At 34.0% G+C, this 18,667-nt stretch overlaps 1 protein-coding gene across 9 annotated transcripts in view; it reads right to left on the bottom strand.

Moving 5' to 3' along the window:
• HMBOX1 (homeobox containing 1) overlaps positions 1–18,667 on the bottom strand; it is a 174,890-nt gene that overhangs the window by 60,462 nt on the left and 95,761 nt on the right. For all 9 annotated transcript variants that reach the window (XM_022594954.3, XM_022594953.3, XM_022594952.3 and 6 more), the window contains one exon: positions 15,905–15,990. In XM_022594954.3, the coding sequence (XP_022450662.1) occupies positions 15,905–15,990 (86 nt within the window). The remainder of the gene's footprint in view (positions 1–15,904; positions 15,991–18,667) is intronic.

Consider the following 18,667-nt stretch of genomic DNA (forward strand, 5'->3'; position numbering starts at 1 on the left):
TGAATGGGAAAAGAACAGTCTTTTCAACAAATGGTGCTGGAACAACTAGATACACACATGCCAAAAAAAAATGATGCTGGACTCCTATCTTATATTGTATATAAAAACCAACTCAAAATGGATCAGACCTAAATATAAGAGCTAAAATTATAAAACTCTTAGAAGAAAACATACATAAATCTGTGTCACTCTGAATTAGGCAATGGTTTCTTAGCTATGACATCAAAAGCAACAAAAAATTGGACTTCATCAAAATTAGAGTCTTGTGTACTTCAAAAGTCAGTAACAAGAATGTAAAAATATTTGCAAACCCTGTATCTGACGAGGGACTTGTATCTAGAATACATAAATAACTCTTACAATTCAATATAAGAAGACAAAAACTCAATTAAAAAACAGGCAAAGGATTTCACTAGACATTTCTCAAAGGATATGTACAAATGGCCAAAAAGCACATGAAAAAAATGCTCAATATCATTAGTTGCTAAGTAAATACAAATCAAAATTACAAGATACTTCATAACCACTAGAATGGCTAAAATTAAAAAGACAAATAATAATGACAAGTGTCCCCATGAAGACGTAAATCAATTGGATCCCTCATACATTTATGGTGGGCTTGTAAAATGGAAAACTTTTGGCAGTTCTCGTGTCCCCATGAAGACGTAAATCAATTGGATCCCTCATACATTTATGGTGGGCTTGTAAAATGGAAAACTTTTGGCATCTCTCCAAAACGTTAAACATAGAATTACCAAATGACCCACAATTCCATTTCTAAGTATATTCTAAGAGAATTTGTCTACACAAAAACCAGTACACAAATGTTCATAGCAACATTATGCACCACAGCCAAAAAGTGGAAACAATCCAAATGTCCATCAACTGATGAATAAATAAAATGTGGTATATCCATACAAAGGAAAATCATTCAGCTATTAAAAGGAATGAAGTGTTGACATATGCTACAACATGGATGAACCTTGAAGACATGCTAAGTGAAATGAAGGGAGACACAAAGGTTTACATGGTGCATGAGTCTGTTTTACGAAATGTCCGGAATTCTGTCTACAGGTAAATCTACAGAGACAGAAAATAAGTTAGTTATTGCCAGGAGCTGGGGGAATGAGGGACTGGGGAATGTTTGCTTATAGATATGGGGTTTCTATGTTGAACTGTTCTATATAGGAATATTCCCATTATTCTTGTTGCCTCACCCTTCTAGAACTGTTACCTTTAACCAAAGATCCAGGATCAACCATTCAAAACTAAGATACTTTCAGGGCAACTTGTTACCTTATCCAGGATGGAGGAGGCATGTGTCAATGCCTATCATTTCTTTTGTTTTGATTCAGAATTCTTATTTGATTTAGTCTGTGTTTTAAGGTTCTAGTTACCGCTTCACTGAAGACGGAAGTTTTTAAATTTTTGTTTATTTTTACTGTTTATGGTGGGTCATGATGAGACAGAAATGGACAAAAGAATTATTCTACTATTTTTAACTAGCAGTATCCCTCAATCTTTTTAAAGTCTGCTGATCTAATGGGTAAAAAAAAAAACCTGTTAACTTGTAGTTGATCTTATTTAATTTTCTTTTTGTATGTTTATTGGCCAGTTATATTTCATCTTCTATAAATTATATACTGAAAGCTTTGCAAATTTTTCTGTTGGGTTATTTGTTGTTTTCATAATAACTTGCAATTGCTCTTTTGATATTTATAGATACCAATCCTTTGCTCTTCATATTGCAAATATCTTGCAGTGTAAATCTTGTTTACAGTATCTTATACTGGATATATGCTTAAAATTTTTATACAGTTAAATTCATCTAACTTTATCTTTTGGCTTTTACGTATTACTTAGGAAAAGCTTCCCTACTTCAAAATAATAAAAATATTCAAAACAGTAACGTAAGGCCTTTTATCCAGCTTAAGTATATATATATATTTAAATATATATATTTTGCTCTTTATTCCATATGGAAACTGATGTCTGTTTCTAGTGTGATGTTGAGACCTATTTTTATTTTTTCATTTTCAAATAGACAACCAACGGAAAAACATCACTTCCTTACAGATCTGAAATAATTCCTTTACTTAAACTAAATTTCCCAACATACAAGGATATATTAATGAACTCTGTTCTGTACAAGTAATACATCAATCTGACAATATGATCTTTATTTAATTACTCTAACCATATAGTATATTTTAATACGTGGCAGGGCAAATTTGTTCAAACTCCTTCCTCTGTTCTTTTTAAAGAATGTCTTAGTTATTCTTATGAATTTTTTCTACAGATGAACTTTAGAATTATGTAAAAAGCAACAAAATCCTGTTGTGGTTCTGACTGCTGTCAAAGAGCAAACAGGTGATACTTGAGTTGAATCTGGCCAGTACACATTACTGTTGAGCCTGTGACATGGTATATGTTTTAAAATTGGTGCCTAAAAATAAAATCAGTTACCTCCCTCCCACACCTTAAGACCCATTCCCTTCCTCATTCCACCTAACACATATAGAGCTGCATTATTCTTTTAACGATAAACAGTGCTCTATAATATGAATGCACCATAATTTATCCAACTAGTCCCCTACTGATGGACACTTAGGTTATAAATAGCCTTTTGCTATCATATAATATGCTGCAATAAATATTCCTGCACATTCATTATTCTAGACATAAGCAAATATTTCTATAGGATAAATTCCTCGAAGATAAATTACATGGTCAAAGGGGGTGTACATAAACATTAAAAAAAAAAAAGAAATGTTATACATAAAAAAGAGTAACTGCATTAAAAAATAATATATTATCATCAAGTTGAAGTGTTATCTAAATCTTTATCTAAACAAATTTTATTATTTAATTTATTAAACAAGTATTTAGTTAGTGTCTGTGTGTGAGATAATGGCAAAAAATGGTTTAAAATAGTTACTGAATTGCTAAATGTTAATAGTGGGTTGAAAATTATAGTCTTCAGAAGATGGAATGCACTTTTTAAAAATGGTGATAATTAAAAACAGTGACAATGTAGGCATATATCAAAACATTGCATTGTACAACCTTAAATATATACAATTTTTATTTCAAAAAATGTTTTAAAATAAAATAAAAGAAGAAACAGAACAGATTTAAACAGGCAATTCACACAAAAGACATGTAAATGGCCAATAAATACGAACTGATGTTTAACCTGAACAGTAATCAGGGAAATGCATTTAAAACTGCAATGATGAAAATTTTTAAGAGAGTAGATCTTAAAAGTCTTCATCACAAGAAAAACGATTTCTGTAACTATGTATAGTGACAGATGTTAATTAGACTTATTGTCGTGATCATTTTGTAATATATACAAAATTCAAATCATTAGGTAGTATGCCTGAAATTAGTATATATCAATTATACCTCAATAAAAAAATTAAAAATAAAACTGCAATGAAATACCATTTTACTTCTATTAGGTTGGCAAAACATGAAAAAGTCTAACAATATATCAATTATTGGCAAAGATGGAGAGCAATGGTTAGACTACAGATGCCTACAACTGGTTTGGAGAACGATCCAAGCAGGATGTTCATCAATGTTTATACTGTATTTCATCAAATCTACAACAGCACTGATTGCAAGATGTGTCATTGTTTTATGTACCAATAAGAACAACAGCAACAACAAAAATCCTGTCAGGGGGGAAAAAACCCCAAACCAGTGACAATACTCTTTATATACTGATGTGGGATACTTTCCAAGTTAGAAAAGCTTGGTGCAGAATACTGTATATAGCATACCACCTATCTGGCAAAAAAGGAGAAAAGGACTATAGATATACTTGTTTATAAATGCATAAAATATCTCTGCAGAAAGTGATTAACATTAGTCTATCCTAGGATGGGAACTACGGCTGACAGACAGAAACAGGAGCGATTTAGTACTGTGTATACCCTCATGGACTTCTGAAGTTTGACCACATGAACGTATTTTCCAATACAAAATGTAAATTTTTAAAAAATTTTACCTTAATGATTAACCTTTTATTTCAGTAATAAGAATACACAGAAAATTGTTAAATTCCACTTTAGGGAACTATTCTGTTCAGAAAATATTTTAGATGATTTTTATATTTATTCCTTCCCTTTTCTCTTTTTAAAACAGCTTAATTGGGATATAATTCACATACCACACAATTCACCCATTTAAAGTGTACAATTCAATGGTCTTTAGTACACTCGAAGAGTTGTGCAGCCACCACAACCGATTTCCCGTTCTTCAGAATAAGAAAATGGGGATACTAGACAGAATGCTGGTATGGTCAGCAAACAGAAGGATTATGGGGAAGAGAGAAGGAAGACCATGCCACAAGGGGAGCTGGAGTTTGTCCTCTCTACTTCTTAATTCTGCTCAGAGTATTAGATGTAATTATATAAATAACATTTTTAAGGCAATTTTGTGCATGTCAAACTGTGGAAGGCTAGTCATGGTGAAGCAAGTTCCCTATGCTAATGTCAAGATGAAATTTAGACAGTGTTTTCTTATTTTTTAAGATAGAAATGGAAGGGCTATATTAATAGCTTTTTCCAAAACTGTGGTATTCTCTGATACGACACTGAAACTTGACAAGTGGATATATTCTTAAAGGTTAGCTGCAATGCTGAATGTGAAATCAACTCACTAAACTTTTTCATTAATGTAAATTTTGTTACATTAAAATCCACTTATGTTGAAAAAATTTTTTATTGTGTTAGTTTTAGGTGTACAACATAATGACTGATAAATGCGCTTATTGTGAAATGATTACCACAAGTTTGGTTAACATCATCACCATTTATAATTACAAACATTGTGTGTATGTGAGAACGAGAACTTTTAAGATCCACTCTTAGCATCTTTCAAATATACAATACAGTTTTGTTAACTATAGTCACCATGCTGTACATTATATTCCCAGGACTTATTTACCTTATAATTGCAAATTTGTCCTTTTTGACCACCTTTCACCCATTTTGCACACCCTCCATACCCTGCCTGTGGCAACCACCAATCTCTTTTTTGTATCTATGAGTTTTTTGTTTTTTAAGATTCCACATATAAATGATATCTTACAGTATTTGTCTTTCTCTGTCTAACTTATTTCACTCAGCATAATGCCCTCAAGGTCCATCCATGTTGTCACAAATTTTTCTTTATCCATTCATACACTGATTTACACTTAGGTTGTTTCCATGTCTTGGCTATTGCAAATGTGCTGCAATGAACATGGGGGTGGTATATATTTTTTAAAGTTCATTATAAGTTGGTCCAAGGCTTGAAACATTATGGTTAACATATTTAGTCTCAGGAAGCTTAACTTCAGAAAAGTCAGTCTGGAGAGAGATGAAGGGGAAATGATTGCTGGCTGAACATTAAGCAGTATAATGGTTAATAATCATAATAATAAACAATTTCTATGGCATTTACTATGTGCCAGAAACTTTACATAAACAAACTCATTTAATCTACTCAAGAACCCTTAGGTAGGTATCATTATTCTTCTCATTTTCCAAAAGAAGAAACTGAGGTTTAAGACATTCAATAAGTTGCCCAAAGTTACATAACCAGTAAGTGACAGAAATAATATTTTAAATTCTCAAAGTCATGTACTTGACCACTGCACTATATTGCCTTTACATACTGAAATGCCAGGTCAAGAACACTGGCTTTGCAGCAAGACAAACAGTAATTAGCTGTGTGACTATGGGCAAATGATTCAATCTCCTTTAGCCTCAGTTTTCTCATCTATAACTGAAGAAGTTAACACCTGCCTCTCAAATATAAAAAACAGCACAGCATCCAGCACTTAGTGTTAAAATACATTATAGCTAAAAATAAAAAGCTCCCCAAAAAGACAGGTGTAGCTAACAAGGTGCACAGTAGTAAAAAGCAGAGCAATTGGTCTTCTACAACTCAGAGCACTATATGCTGTCCTGATAGGTATTTAACACAATGAAAAAGCTGAGCTAAAGACTCAAAATAGCATGGGCAACAGTGCTTTAAGAGATATAGTTCTTTCTATGTGTGATAATTATTTTAACACATAGCACTCAAACATTTCAAAGTCACTCTTTATATCCTACAAAAATCAAGACAAATTGGTAATGAATATCCTTCCAAAAATATCTAGCGATGGAAGGACTTGCACAACAGAAAATCTGTATGTTTAAAACAAAGGAGAAAAAAGAAACAATTTTCAGAAAATAGGATATTCTAGTTCTTAAAAAGTCTAGAAATATTCAAAAGAGATCACATTAAGTATGTTTCTAAAAAACTCTGCTATGATTCTCATCATGAATAATGACAGCAACCTTGGGCCAAGGTTATATTGGACATGTACATTAAAATCAATGTGTCCAAAAACCAAGATGTTGTCCATGGATCTGTTTGGGAACAGATTTAGAGATAGGTCAGTCAATATTTGTAAAACTAACACAAAAAGCAAAATCCCATAGCTTAAGTCAGTGAAAATGATGTTCTTTACTCAGGCATACTAGGGCACAGGGGAAGGGCTATTGTTGTCTCTAAAGCAAATTCAATTTAGTTTGTGGTCTGTAATCCTTCTATCCTAGCCAACTGTCAAGAGAAAAATATTTCTGCCGAGGGTAAAATCATGTAGAAAAGTGCTGGCAATCTTTGAAGTATTAGTGACCCCCAAATCTCTACTATTCTACATTCTAGTTTGCTGATTTCAGTACAGGGTACAAGTCCTACAGGATTAGATTTAGACAGTAAGTCATTACCAAGTTTAAGATATTCACTATAATAAAAAAAGCATAGTCTCAGGGGTTTCCCTGGTGGCACAGTGGTTGAGAGTCCACCTGCCAATGCAGGGGACACGGGTTCATGCACCGGTCCGGGAAGATCCCACATGCCACGGAGCGGCTAGGCCCGTGAGCCATGGCCGCTGAGCCTGTGCGTCCGGAGCCTGTGCTCCGCAATGGGAGAGACCACAACAGTAAGAGGCCCATGTACCGCAAAAAAAAAAAAAAGCATAGTCTCAAAAAAAGATATTTAGGGAAGAAATAACACAATTCTATGCCAATTCTTCTAAAAATACAAGAGAACACTTCCCAATTCATCTTATGAGGTCATATTATCATAGTAACAAAACTAGACAAGGACGTTACAAGAAATAGAAATAACAACACAAACCCAGAACAATACCCCTTTATGAACACAGATGCAAGAACTCTTAACAAAATATCAGCAAATTGAATCAAACCATATAAAAGAATAATACATCATAATTCAGTGAAGTCCCAGAATGCAAGGTTTAACATTTGAAAATCAACCAGTGTAATTCCCCATATTAATAAGACTAAAAAACTAAACCCATGTGGTCAACTAACAGATGCAGAAAAGCATTTGACACAGTACAGAACATCCATTCATGATAAAAATTCTCAGAAACTAGAAATAGACAGGAACTTCCCTTAAAGGTCATCTTGATATGGGACATCAATGAAAAATCTACAGCTAAGATGACACTTAATGGTGAAATATTGCATTCTTGCTCTCTAGGATTCAGAAAAAGGCAAAGATATATTTAATGTTTAACTAGCAGTCCTAGTCCATGCAATAAGGCAAGAAAAAGAAATAGAAGACATACACATTGAAAAGGAAGAAGCAGAATTATTTCTATTCACAGAAAACATGACTGTCCATGTAGAAAATCCTAAGAATTTACAAAAAAAAGCTACAAAAAAATGTACCAAATAAATGAATTTTTAGCAAGGTTACAAAACAGAACGTCAATATACCCAAATCAACTATTCTATGACACAAGAAACAAACAACTGGAAATTGAAGTTAAAAATAGTACCAATATAGTAATACCAAAAGTATAAAATATTTAGATGAATTTAAGAAAATATGTGTGAGACCTGTACTCTGAAAACTACTAACATGGCTGAGGGAAAATAAAGAAGACCTAAACAAATGGAGAGATATACCATGTTCGTAGATGGGAACACTCAATATGATTAAGAGATTCTTGATGCTAGCTTTACCTATATATTCAACACAATCCCAATCACAATCTCACTACAAATATGCTTTTGTCATAGAAATTGAGGCTGACTTTATTTTATTTATTTATTTTTAACATCTTTATTGGAGTATAATTGCTTTACAATGGTGTGTTAGTTTCTGCTTTATAACAAAGTGAATCAGTTATACATATACATATGTCCCCATATCTCTTCCCTCTTGCATCTCCCTCCCTCCCACCCTCCCTATCACACCCCTCTAGGTGGTCACAAAGCACCAAGCTGATCTCCCTGTGCTATGTGGCTGCTTCCCACTAGCTATCTATTTTATGTTTGGTAGTGTATATATGTCCATGCCACTCTCTCACTTTGTCCCAGCTTACCCTTCCCCCTCCCCATATCCTCAAGTCCATTCTCTAGTGGGTCTGCATCTTTATTCCCGTCTTGCCCCTAGGTTCTTCTGACCATTTTCTTTTTTCTTTTTCTTTTTTTTAGATTCCATATATATGTGTTAGCATACGGTATTTGTTTTTTTCTTTCTAACTTATTTCCCTCTGTATGACAGTCTCTAGGTCCATCCACCTCACTACAAATAACTCAGTTCCGTTCCTTTTTATGGCTGAGTAATATTCCATTGTATATATGTGCCACATCTTCTTTATCCATTCATCTGTTGATGGACACTTAGGCTACTTCCATGTCCTGGCTATTGTAAATAGAGCTGCAATGAACATTCTGGTACATGACTCTTTTGGAATTATGGTTTTCTCAGGGTATATGAGAGGCTGATTTTAAAATGATATGGAAGTGCAAAAGACCTAGAATATCAACAGTGATCTTGAAAAAGAAAAACAAAGTTGGAAGAAATTACACATTGATTTCAAGATTTACTATAAGTTTACAGTAATTTACAGTTTTGTATTGGTATAGGGATAGATATAAAGTCCAACGGATGACAAGAGAGAACCCACAAACAGACTCACACATATGCATTCAACTGATTTTTGATAAAGGTGCCAATGTAATTTAATAGGGAAAGACTAGTGTCTTGACAACTGTTGACTATTCCCAAAAATGATACTCTAACAATTAGACATCCATGTGAAAAAAAAAAAGTTTATTTTGTGAGGATCAAATGATATAGTTAGTTGACCTGGGGGTTAGAGGTGTTGACCTCCCTGCCCAGTCCAAAATCCAAGTATAACTTTACAGCTGGCCCTCCAGATAGGCAGTTTCTGCATCTGTGGATTCAAACAACCGTGGACTGTGAAACACTGTGGTATGTATTTATTGAAAAACAAAATCCACATAGAAGTAGACCCACACAGTTCAAATCCCTGTTGTCTAAGGATCAACTGTAGTTAAATTTAGCTGAAGCTGACACACGCTGATGTTAAAAGCTTTCTTAAGGCCGTAAGAATTTGAATGATTGTTTCAAAATTTTATAGGTCTCTCAGATATCAAGGCCCTCCAGCTTGGTTAGTTCAAGCTTCAGTTCCTCACCTAAATAAATGTAGCAACTGATGTCAAATTCTTTGATTTAAGATCTATCCCTGAGTAAACTTCAAGAGTTAACAAAATAATTCCTTAATGTATAAAAGACCATATTTGTAATTTACAAAAAGTGGTATTTATTCCATTCCCTTCAGAGCCTTCTTCTGTAGGTTGTTATTTATAATACTGACTACAGCTGAACTTTAGGTTATGCTATTTTATCAGACACAGATACTTTCTGACTCTTACTAGGGTATTTCTTCTTTCTGTCATTTTTCACTGTAGGCTTTTTTTAATATAAAGAAAATTAACTTACGTTAGGTAAGACGGATTTCATAAAGCTGTTGAAGGAATATTATACCTTAAGTACAGACTTTTCTCCATGATCTTAGCAAGCAAGAATTGGGGAGAAACAAAAGTGAAAATTAATGAAGGGGGAAAAACCACATCTGTGTCTAACCTTTTAAAATCACTTTTGTCAAAGCTTGTGGTAGAATAAAAGTTTTTAAAATATAGTTTCTACTTTAAATACAGGTGGAAGAGAAATCTTATTTTATACTTGAAAACCAACCCTCCTTAGTTTTTTAACACCAAAAATGTATGTCCCTGTACATTGCATTTGAGATGATAAAAGCCCTGGTAGGACAATAAATTTCAAGAATTGTAGAAAACTGATTTTCTAACAACAAAGAGTGTCCTCTGAAATTATTTTCACTCCAATTTTTCAGAGCCATCATCAAAGGGAGAAAATATGGGTATTCAGATATATAGCCTGGACTTTTTCCTACGGAAAAGAAAGGTAACCTTATGTGTTATGTTTACAAGAAAACAGTTTGGCAACAAATTGCAGAACATAGAAGAAAATGAGAATAAAAGTAAGAATTTTTTGAACCATAGGACAACATCTGTTCTTATTCTTCAGAGGCTGCAAGACAAGGGAAAATCCTAAAATGCACTCTGCAAAAACATTTATATTTGAAAAGCAGTTTTCTCCTAATAGAAATTAAAGCTCTAAACCTTTTCAATTTGGAGACACAAGTCCCATCTCATATACAGAAATCTGTGCATTTTATACAGATAATAGCCTTCATAGTGGAGCTCTACATAAAACTAGTAAAATTCATTAGGTAGGAATTGATAAAATCTTGTTAAATAAGCATTATAATTATGTTTGGTTGTATTATAATAGGACAATACCATAGTCTGTGACTTATGCCCTACCAACACTGCTTTTCTAATATAGATATAAATTCTACTTGTTTAGAGCTGCTTTATTCATAATTGCCAAAACTTGAAAGCAACCAAGATGTCCTTCAGTAGGTGAATGGATAAATAAACTGTGGTACATCTGGACAGTGGAATATTACTTAGCACTAAAAAGAAATGAACTATCAAGCCACGAAAAGACATTAAAGACCCTTAAATACATATTATTAAGTGAAAGAAGCCAACCTGAAAAGAATATGATAACATTCTGGAAAAGGCAAAACTATGGAGACAGTAAAAAGATTAGCAGTTGCCAAGGGTTAGGGGAGAGAGAGGGAAGGACGAATAGGTGGAGTACAGAGGATTTTCAGGCAATTAAACTACAGTATCATCTTCTGATACTATAATGGTAGATACTAGTCATTACACTTTTTTCAAGACCCATAGAATGTACAAAACTATCTATACCTAAAGTAAACTATGGACTTTGGGTGACAACGTAGGTTCATATTATAATAAAGTACCACTCTAGTGCAAGATGCTGAGAGTAGGGAAGGCTGTGTGTGTGTGGAGGGGCAGGAGGTATATGGGAACTCTCTATACTTTCTGTTCACTTTTGCTGTGAACCTAAAACTACTCTAAAACATAAAGTCTATTTTTAAAAAAAGGTATATTGACATTTTAGTTGGTTTTTAGTGTCTGGTCTGAAGTTCTACTTTGTAAAGAAATTATCATAATTAAATTGAATATGTAGTGCTTTTACTCTTCATTTTAAAGATAACTAAGAAAAGGGAAGTGATCTGAATACAGCTGGAACACTTCTGAAACTGTTTCAGAGCTTCTCTTTATACAAATTCTTACATTTTGGGAATGAGAGTCACTAGATAGGGGTAACATGCATACTTGTTAAATGTACTTAACAGTTTAAAAACAGAACGGAAACTTGACAACTGGAAAAGATACTTGGAAAACATTTGGTCAAACCTCTCGTCTTATAAATAAAGAAACTGAGGCTCAGAGAAGTTACGTGATTTGTCCTGGATCACAAGACTATTTGACAGAAGGACTAGAATTTTGGGATTCAAAAGTTTAATGGTCACTTTTCCATTATACTGCTATCATTCAAGAAAACAGAATTATGATAAATTTCTTAAAATTCAGAGATGATTAATTTTTCTTCTTTCACTTATTTATTTTTTAAGAGGACATGAATCTAATTAGTATATTTATTTAGCTGATAAGCACTCACTCAAGCATTGCCCATTTACTCATTTATTCTGCCAGCGTGATTTTTCCCAGAGGTCATTTAAAAAGAAAATCATGTTTTAAGAATTCTAATAGCCCAAGAAAATGTTTCACCCTGAAAGTGAATATAAAACATACGTATTTATTACTAAAGCAAAGGCTATGTATGTTCCCCACCCCACCACTGTTAGTGAGAATTTAGAAAGTTGCTCGACCTCTTACAGAGGTAAAAATCCACCCTTGGTGGGAGCAGCTGTGACTCTGTGAAAAAAGCTACAAATAACATGCTGGGAAATTCAGCAGGCACTGTTATTATATCCTGTTTATACTGTCATTTTTCCTATCAGTAGGATATTATTTATACAGACCCCACCCATGAACTTCTTGTTTATCTTATTATAGAAATCCTCCAAATCTATAAAAAGAAGCCTCTGTATTTTGTTTCTGGAACAAGCACATGTGTTATAATTTTGCACCTCACTACACATTTTTATTTAGCATTTCCTTTTGTTATGCACCACTCGTTCTCATTTTCATCCCAAGGTTGATTTATTTCATTATTTCACATATTACAGTTAAACTTAACTGACTTTAAGAGACTCCAATACAGGACAGATTCCAGAGCACCATATCCTAAACTTTATTTTGTGGTAGATTTCATCAGGTACACATTCTTTTAAGATACACTTGATTAATTTGTTTAGACAGAAAAATGTGCCTATATATTAATCAGGTACCCCAAGGAGTGAGCCCTGGGCACCTGGAAGGCTTCCTCACTCGGGCCACTCTTTCTCAGGTGGGCCAATTATGAGGGCCAAGCTTCATACTGATTCTAACTCACCATTCTCTAGCCGGATGTCTTTTCTGGAATGAAAAGCACTGCCCCTGAGTTTAGTTTGATGGCTGGACAGGCTGGGTGAAAATGTAACACAGTAATACATGAGAAATACGTGAATTCAGTTAGCTGACCAAAAGGACAATGAACCAATCTGGTTATAAATCATCCTCATTCCCCTGGCTTATGTAAATAATTGAATTAAAGTAGATAAAAGAAAAATACAAATTTCTTAAGGGCAGGAATTAATGCTGCATTTGTTGAGCAAATTAATATTTCTAGAGGGGGAACACCACTGGACAAAGTCATACTGGATAAATTTTCACATGTGTAGCTTGTGTTAGCTTCACCAATACTCCCTTTCTAGGTAAACATGAGATCTTCAGAGAGTATGTGCAATGCTAGACTCTTTGAGTAGGTCTAAGAAAGATCTCTGCTTTTAAAGAATACTACTATAAAATGCAGAACTGAAATGAGGTTTAATATCTCAGGGTGGTAAACTAAGTGTATTAATTTCAGAAAAAAGAGAGGTCTACATGGGCTAAAGTGATCAAAGAAGTCAGAATGAGGATAATAACTGAGGTAATGTTGATAAACAGGAATTGATAAGACCAAGGTGAGGAGGTGAAGGTGTCCTAGACACAATCAATGATTTATTAGCATCCAGGTGACCAGAATACTAAAAATGGCACATAGCTGAATCCAGCTAGGGATTATACTGAATAGGAGAAGGATATAAAGAGAAGGCTGCAGTAGATTATAAAGCGTTTCATTTGCTAGACAATGGAGAACATTAAAGATATCTGATCAAGGGGAAATGAACCAGCTTTTGGACTAGGAATGAAGAGGAGGAAGAATAAGTTGGGGTGAGGCAGAAATGTGGGCAAGAAGTTTTAACAGTACCAAATCTTATGATTACAGTGGCAAAAGAAAAGTCCATGTGTTATAACAGATAATACCTGTGTAAAAATTTCAACTCTTGCTTTCAAAAACAGGAGATGGCATCATGATGACTGTCACTGACTGGGGCAATGTTAAACAGTGCCAATCCATTGAAATTAGCATCAGGAAAGCTTACCAGTCTCCTAGAACTGCACTTCTCACACCCAGATCACCTGGAGATCTGGTTAAAATGTAAATTCTGATTCAGTAGGTATAGCATGATACTCTGTATCTTTACATTTCTAATAAGCTTCCAATACTGCTGTCCCATGGACTACATTTTGAGTAGCAAGATGCTAAAACATCTTTTAATTTCCCTTTCCAAAAGGCAGTACTGGGGAGAATGGATACATGTATATGTATGGCTGAGTCCCTTTGCTGTACACCTGAAGCTATCACAACATTGTTAATTGGCTATACTCCAGTATAAAATAAGTTTTAAAAAAAACTTAAGGAAAAATATTGAATAGAAAAAACAAAACAAACAAACAAAAACCCCAAAAAGGCAGGATTTGATGAATGGTATAACTAATGCTTTAGATATGGCTAAGAAATTCCTTTTAAAGGTATTTTATTATAATTTGCATCAACGTCTGATGGGTTTCAAAAGATATTATTTAAAAAGTCCAAGATGATTCAAGAGTCAGGGTATTCTAGACATTCAGAAATATTTCCACTTGGGCAAATTCAACTTTATAATGCTGTCTATAACAGTACGATTTTGTCTTTTTTTTTTTGAGGTTGACAAGCTAGAAGATACTATTGCTACTAATCTTGGGGGCTGAAACAAAAGTCCTGAAAGACAATGCTCCATCTTTCCATAGTGCACATCAGTGGGTTTTGGTAAAACCCACTTAACTTGCCCTTACAATGCCCTTAGCACCATGCCTTAATCCTTGAAGATAAAGCTAACAATTTATTTTAAATATCCTACTGAAAAACAACTGAAGATTACAAAAATTAAATTCACACACTGCCCTTTTGTTTAAGATTTCTAGGCGAAGGGACATGCCTTTAATTAAATTTTTTTCTTTTTACCACGAACGGAAGTGTCATTTATAAAAATACATTACTAGTGTAATATGTTACACACATATTAAGACTGGCTGACCTTAGATTCTTGGTGTGAAATTTAAGACTTCTGAAATCTCAAGTTTCATTTTTAACCAAATAAATGGTCAATAACAACCGTTTAGGTAAATAAGCATCAATATGTATCAATGTCTAGAGAATAGAAATAGTATCTTAAAATTGGAAGGTACTGTTGAAGACCAGATCCAACTATATCATTGTAGAAGTAAGAAACTGAGGTGCAGAGGCTAAAAAGCCCGAAGTCACAGAGCTGCTAGTGGCATGTTAAAAAAAGGAAGGGGAGGAACAAATTAATTTTCATATCCGTCAATGTACAACACACAACAATGTATCAACTACAACATGTAGTTGAAAGAGTTTCTGGTTCCTCTCATGACTAAGACATAGTTGATTTTATTAAGGTCTTATAAATCATTGATATCCAAGAAAGGAAGACTACAGACCAACAAAGAAAACACATGCTACCCCAAAATTCAAGAACTCCATAAAAATGCAATCTGAATAGAGAATGACACATATACACCACATACTCAGGATGGGGCTGCGGTGGGGTGGGTAATGGGATGGGATATAAAAAACAAAGAGAAGACACTGGTAATTCTTATCTTCTCAGTAATGCTTTGAGGAAAGCTTTCACATACAGAAAAGTGGTTGAAAAAACACAACTTCCTTTACTCTCATGCATCAATTTTTAATTGGTAAAATCAGGGATTGGATTTGGAGGACTGTGAAGCTTTTAAAAATATGAAATGTAGATAGCAGTTGGATGTGCATGTGTCATAAGCTCTGTCACAATTACAAGAAAACCAGAGAATCCTTTTTTAGCCATAAAATAGGGAATTTTGTGCTTATTACAAATGCTGTAAAATTTACTAGCACAAGTAAAAAAAAAAAGTCATTGGAGAAGTTCCAAGATGTCGGAGACAATGGGTTTTAAATCACAGGCATACATTATTATGCCTAAGCTGACAGATCTGCACTGTAATGCAGAAATGCAAGCAATATTCCAACATCTGCACTAGAAGGCAGAGACTAGACAAGATTCCAGAATAAAGGGCTCTTCAGCTCTTACCTGTTACCTGTGCAACAACTGCTTGGGAAATCCTCCGATTGGCAAGAAAGGCTTTGATTTCCTCTTTTATCACACTGCTGTCCCTCCTAACAAAAACAGAAGACAAGACCAACAATGTATGTTGAAGGTAGAAATCCTCATCTTTGCTAAGAAAGGTGAAGCAGAGAGGTGGGGAGAACACAGAAAGAAAGGACACAAAAATAAAGGTAAACAGACCAAGCTTGTGTGAAAATATGAAATTAAAACAAACCAAGAAACACCAAATATTCAAGTCCTAAAACATCACACCATCAGACAGACGCTTCAGTGAATGCCACAGTAGATATAAATCTCATACCAGAGGACGGTTAATCGCATGCTGTTTATAATTCACATTAGGAACAAGGCTGCCATATGGTATATACAAAGTTTCATTACTGGGTAATGAATATATCTTACACAGACAGAAATCCTAGAAAAATAAAAAGCAACAACAACAACAAAAATCAGTTGTGAGTAGACTGTGGTTTCGCATGTTAACTACGCAACTGCATAAATAATGTTCAGTTCATTTGAAAACCTTTGTTAAAGGAATAGAAATCATCATTCTCACAACTGCTAAATTATTAGCCATTTTAAGAGGGCTCTGCCTTTTAATTCGCCTTCTTTGTCCTGAATAACCCAAAAAAATTTTAAGTAGGATGGGTTGAATATAAAATTTTAATATAAAAGACACTAATTTCCTAGTACATGTAATATACAGAATGCTTAATACTTAAAACTACACTATATTTTGTGTCCTTGGGATTACATATTATAGACCTAATTTTTCCTTCACTAGATGCCTTATAAATGTTTACTTATTTAAAAATTCAACAAATTCTCAAAAGACTAGACATTCACTAGAATGACAATGAATGGCAAGACTTCTGTTTCTCCACCAGAACAAACAGAATACTTCAGTAAAAATTATACTTAAAGCCTTAAAGACCAATTTCTCTTTGAATGTTCAAAAGGATTACATAAATGGAATTTCATTCAAGCTCAAAAGTAACAGAAGAGTGGCAATTTATGGTCTAACACAGGGGGTCAGCAACTATGGCCCATGGACTAATCTGGCCTCCCACCTGTTTTTATACAACCTATGAGCTAAGAATAGTTTTCACAGATGAACATTCACAGTCAATTTGAGGACAGGGAATACTAACTTTGAACATGAAGTAAGCAAAATATTATCCTCTCCCCACCAAAAAATTCCATTCTTCTCATTAGTAGGCCTGTATTTTTAAAACTGTATTCAATTATTAATTATTCTATATTGAATTTTGCAAATAAAAATTTGTGACCATTTGCTTTCTCTCTCTTGTATGTAAGTATCTATATTATATCGACTTTGCCTCTTGGCCACGAAGTCTAAAATGTTTTCCATCTAACCCTTTACAGAAAAAGTTTGTGAACCCCTGATCTGAGACAAAGGGATCATGACATCTTTACAAATCATTTTGTGAATGATCCACAGACTCCTTATAGGAGCTCAAGTCTCTCTACAGATTATTTGGAACAAGGAAAGAAAGTATCCTATCCCCTAAGAATCAGCTGTGATTCACTCAGAGCAGATTTGCAGTCCTTTGCTGAGGAGGAGCTGTACACTCTGTTGGTGAATTCCATGCTCCCTTTGAGGAATTCTGGAAAAGAGCAGAGAAGTGGTAGTAGGGACAGCTTCCAACCTGGAGCTCCAGTCTACTCCTCATCTACTGGCTGGAAATCCTAATCAAAAAGATTCCCAAAGGAAGAAAAGAAAGAGGCCACTGCCTAATCCAATATTTGAAATTTCTCCTACTGATCTAGATACTCCCTAGATTCCTTCCACAATGCTTATTTATATTTGAAATATTTCTTTGAAAAGTATCATTCTCATTTAAAAATTATGTATCTGAAAGAAAAAGGCACAAAGAAATACATTTTAATGTCAAACAAAATAACTGTCTACATTATCATATGGCTGTCAAATATCCATCAACAATCAGTAGAGCAAGATAAACTTCAGCAGTATCTATTTCAATTGGCTTATGTAAATAAAACAACCAAATCATTTGGTTTCTGATACAGATGCAAAATTAACCTGAAAAAGTTTAAATAAAGCATTACATTTCAATGTATAGAATGTCCCTCTAGGAAAATGAAAACTGAGTTTAAGATACTATCTATTAAGGTTAAATAAAAATGTGCTTCTGTGGGGAAAATGATTAAATGGTATTTTCTTGATTACTGATTTAAATTGGAATTTAAATCAATTTATTTAAAATCAATTTCACCTAGAGACTAAGTCACAAAGAGGAGATAACACACAATTATTCCAGTAGGGCATATCCGGTTTGTGAATTATTCACAGCCCTGCAGTATGATATTACCAAGGACTGCAGCAAGACAGAAGGAACCCCAAAAAGTCTGCAAGAGAGCAGCAGTTCACTTACCCTCTCTCAGAGACTATATTTTTAGATCCTTGGCAAGTTGCTAAGCACCCACAATGAGTTTTTAAAAAACCGCTTTACTCAACTGCTTTACCAGAGAGAAGCTTTTTCAAGCTGAAGAAAAACATAAAACTTAAAAGATAAGAGTGTGCTTGGGCAAGTCATTTAATAAAGCTGGTTGCATCATCTGGTAAAATGAGAACATTAATACCCCCCACCACAAGCCTTTTAAGATTCTTCTCCAAGCAGTGAAATTAAATTTAAACAAAGTTTAATATCAAATGTGTGTGTGTATATAGTATAAAAATTTTTT

The sequence above is a fragment of the Delphinapterus leucas genome, chromosome 6 (genome assembly GCF_059928025.1).
Source record: "Delphinapterus leucas isolate spDelLeu-1000000601 "Yukka" chromosome 6, BTC_Dleu_Yukka2, whole genome shotgun sequence".
In the NCBI taxonomy this organism is placed as follows: domain Eukaryota; kingdom Metazoa; phylum Chordata; class Mammalia; order Artiodactyla; family Monodontidae; genus Delphinapterus; species Delphinapterus leucas.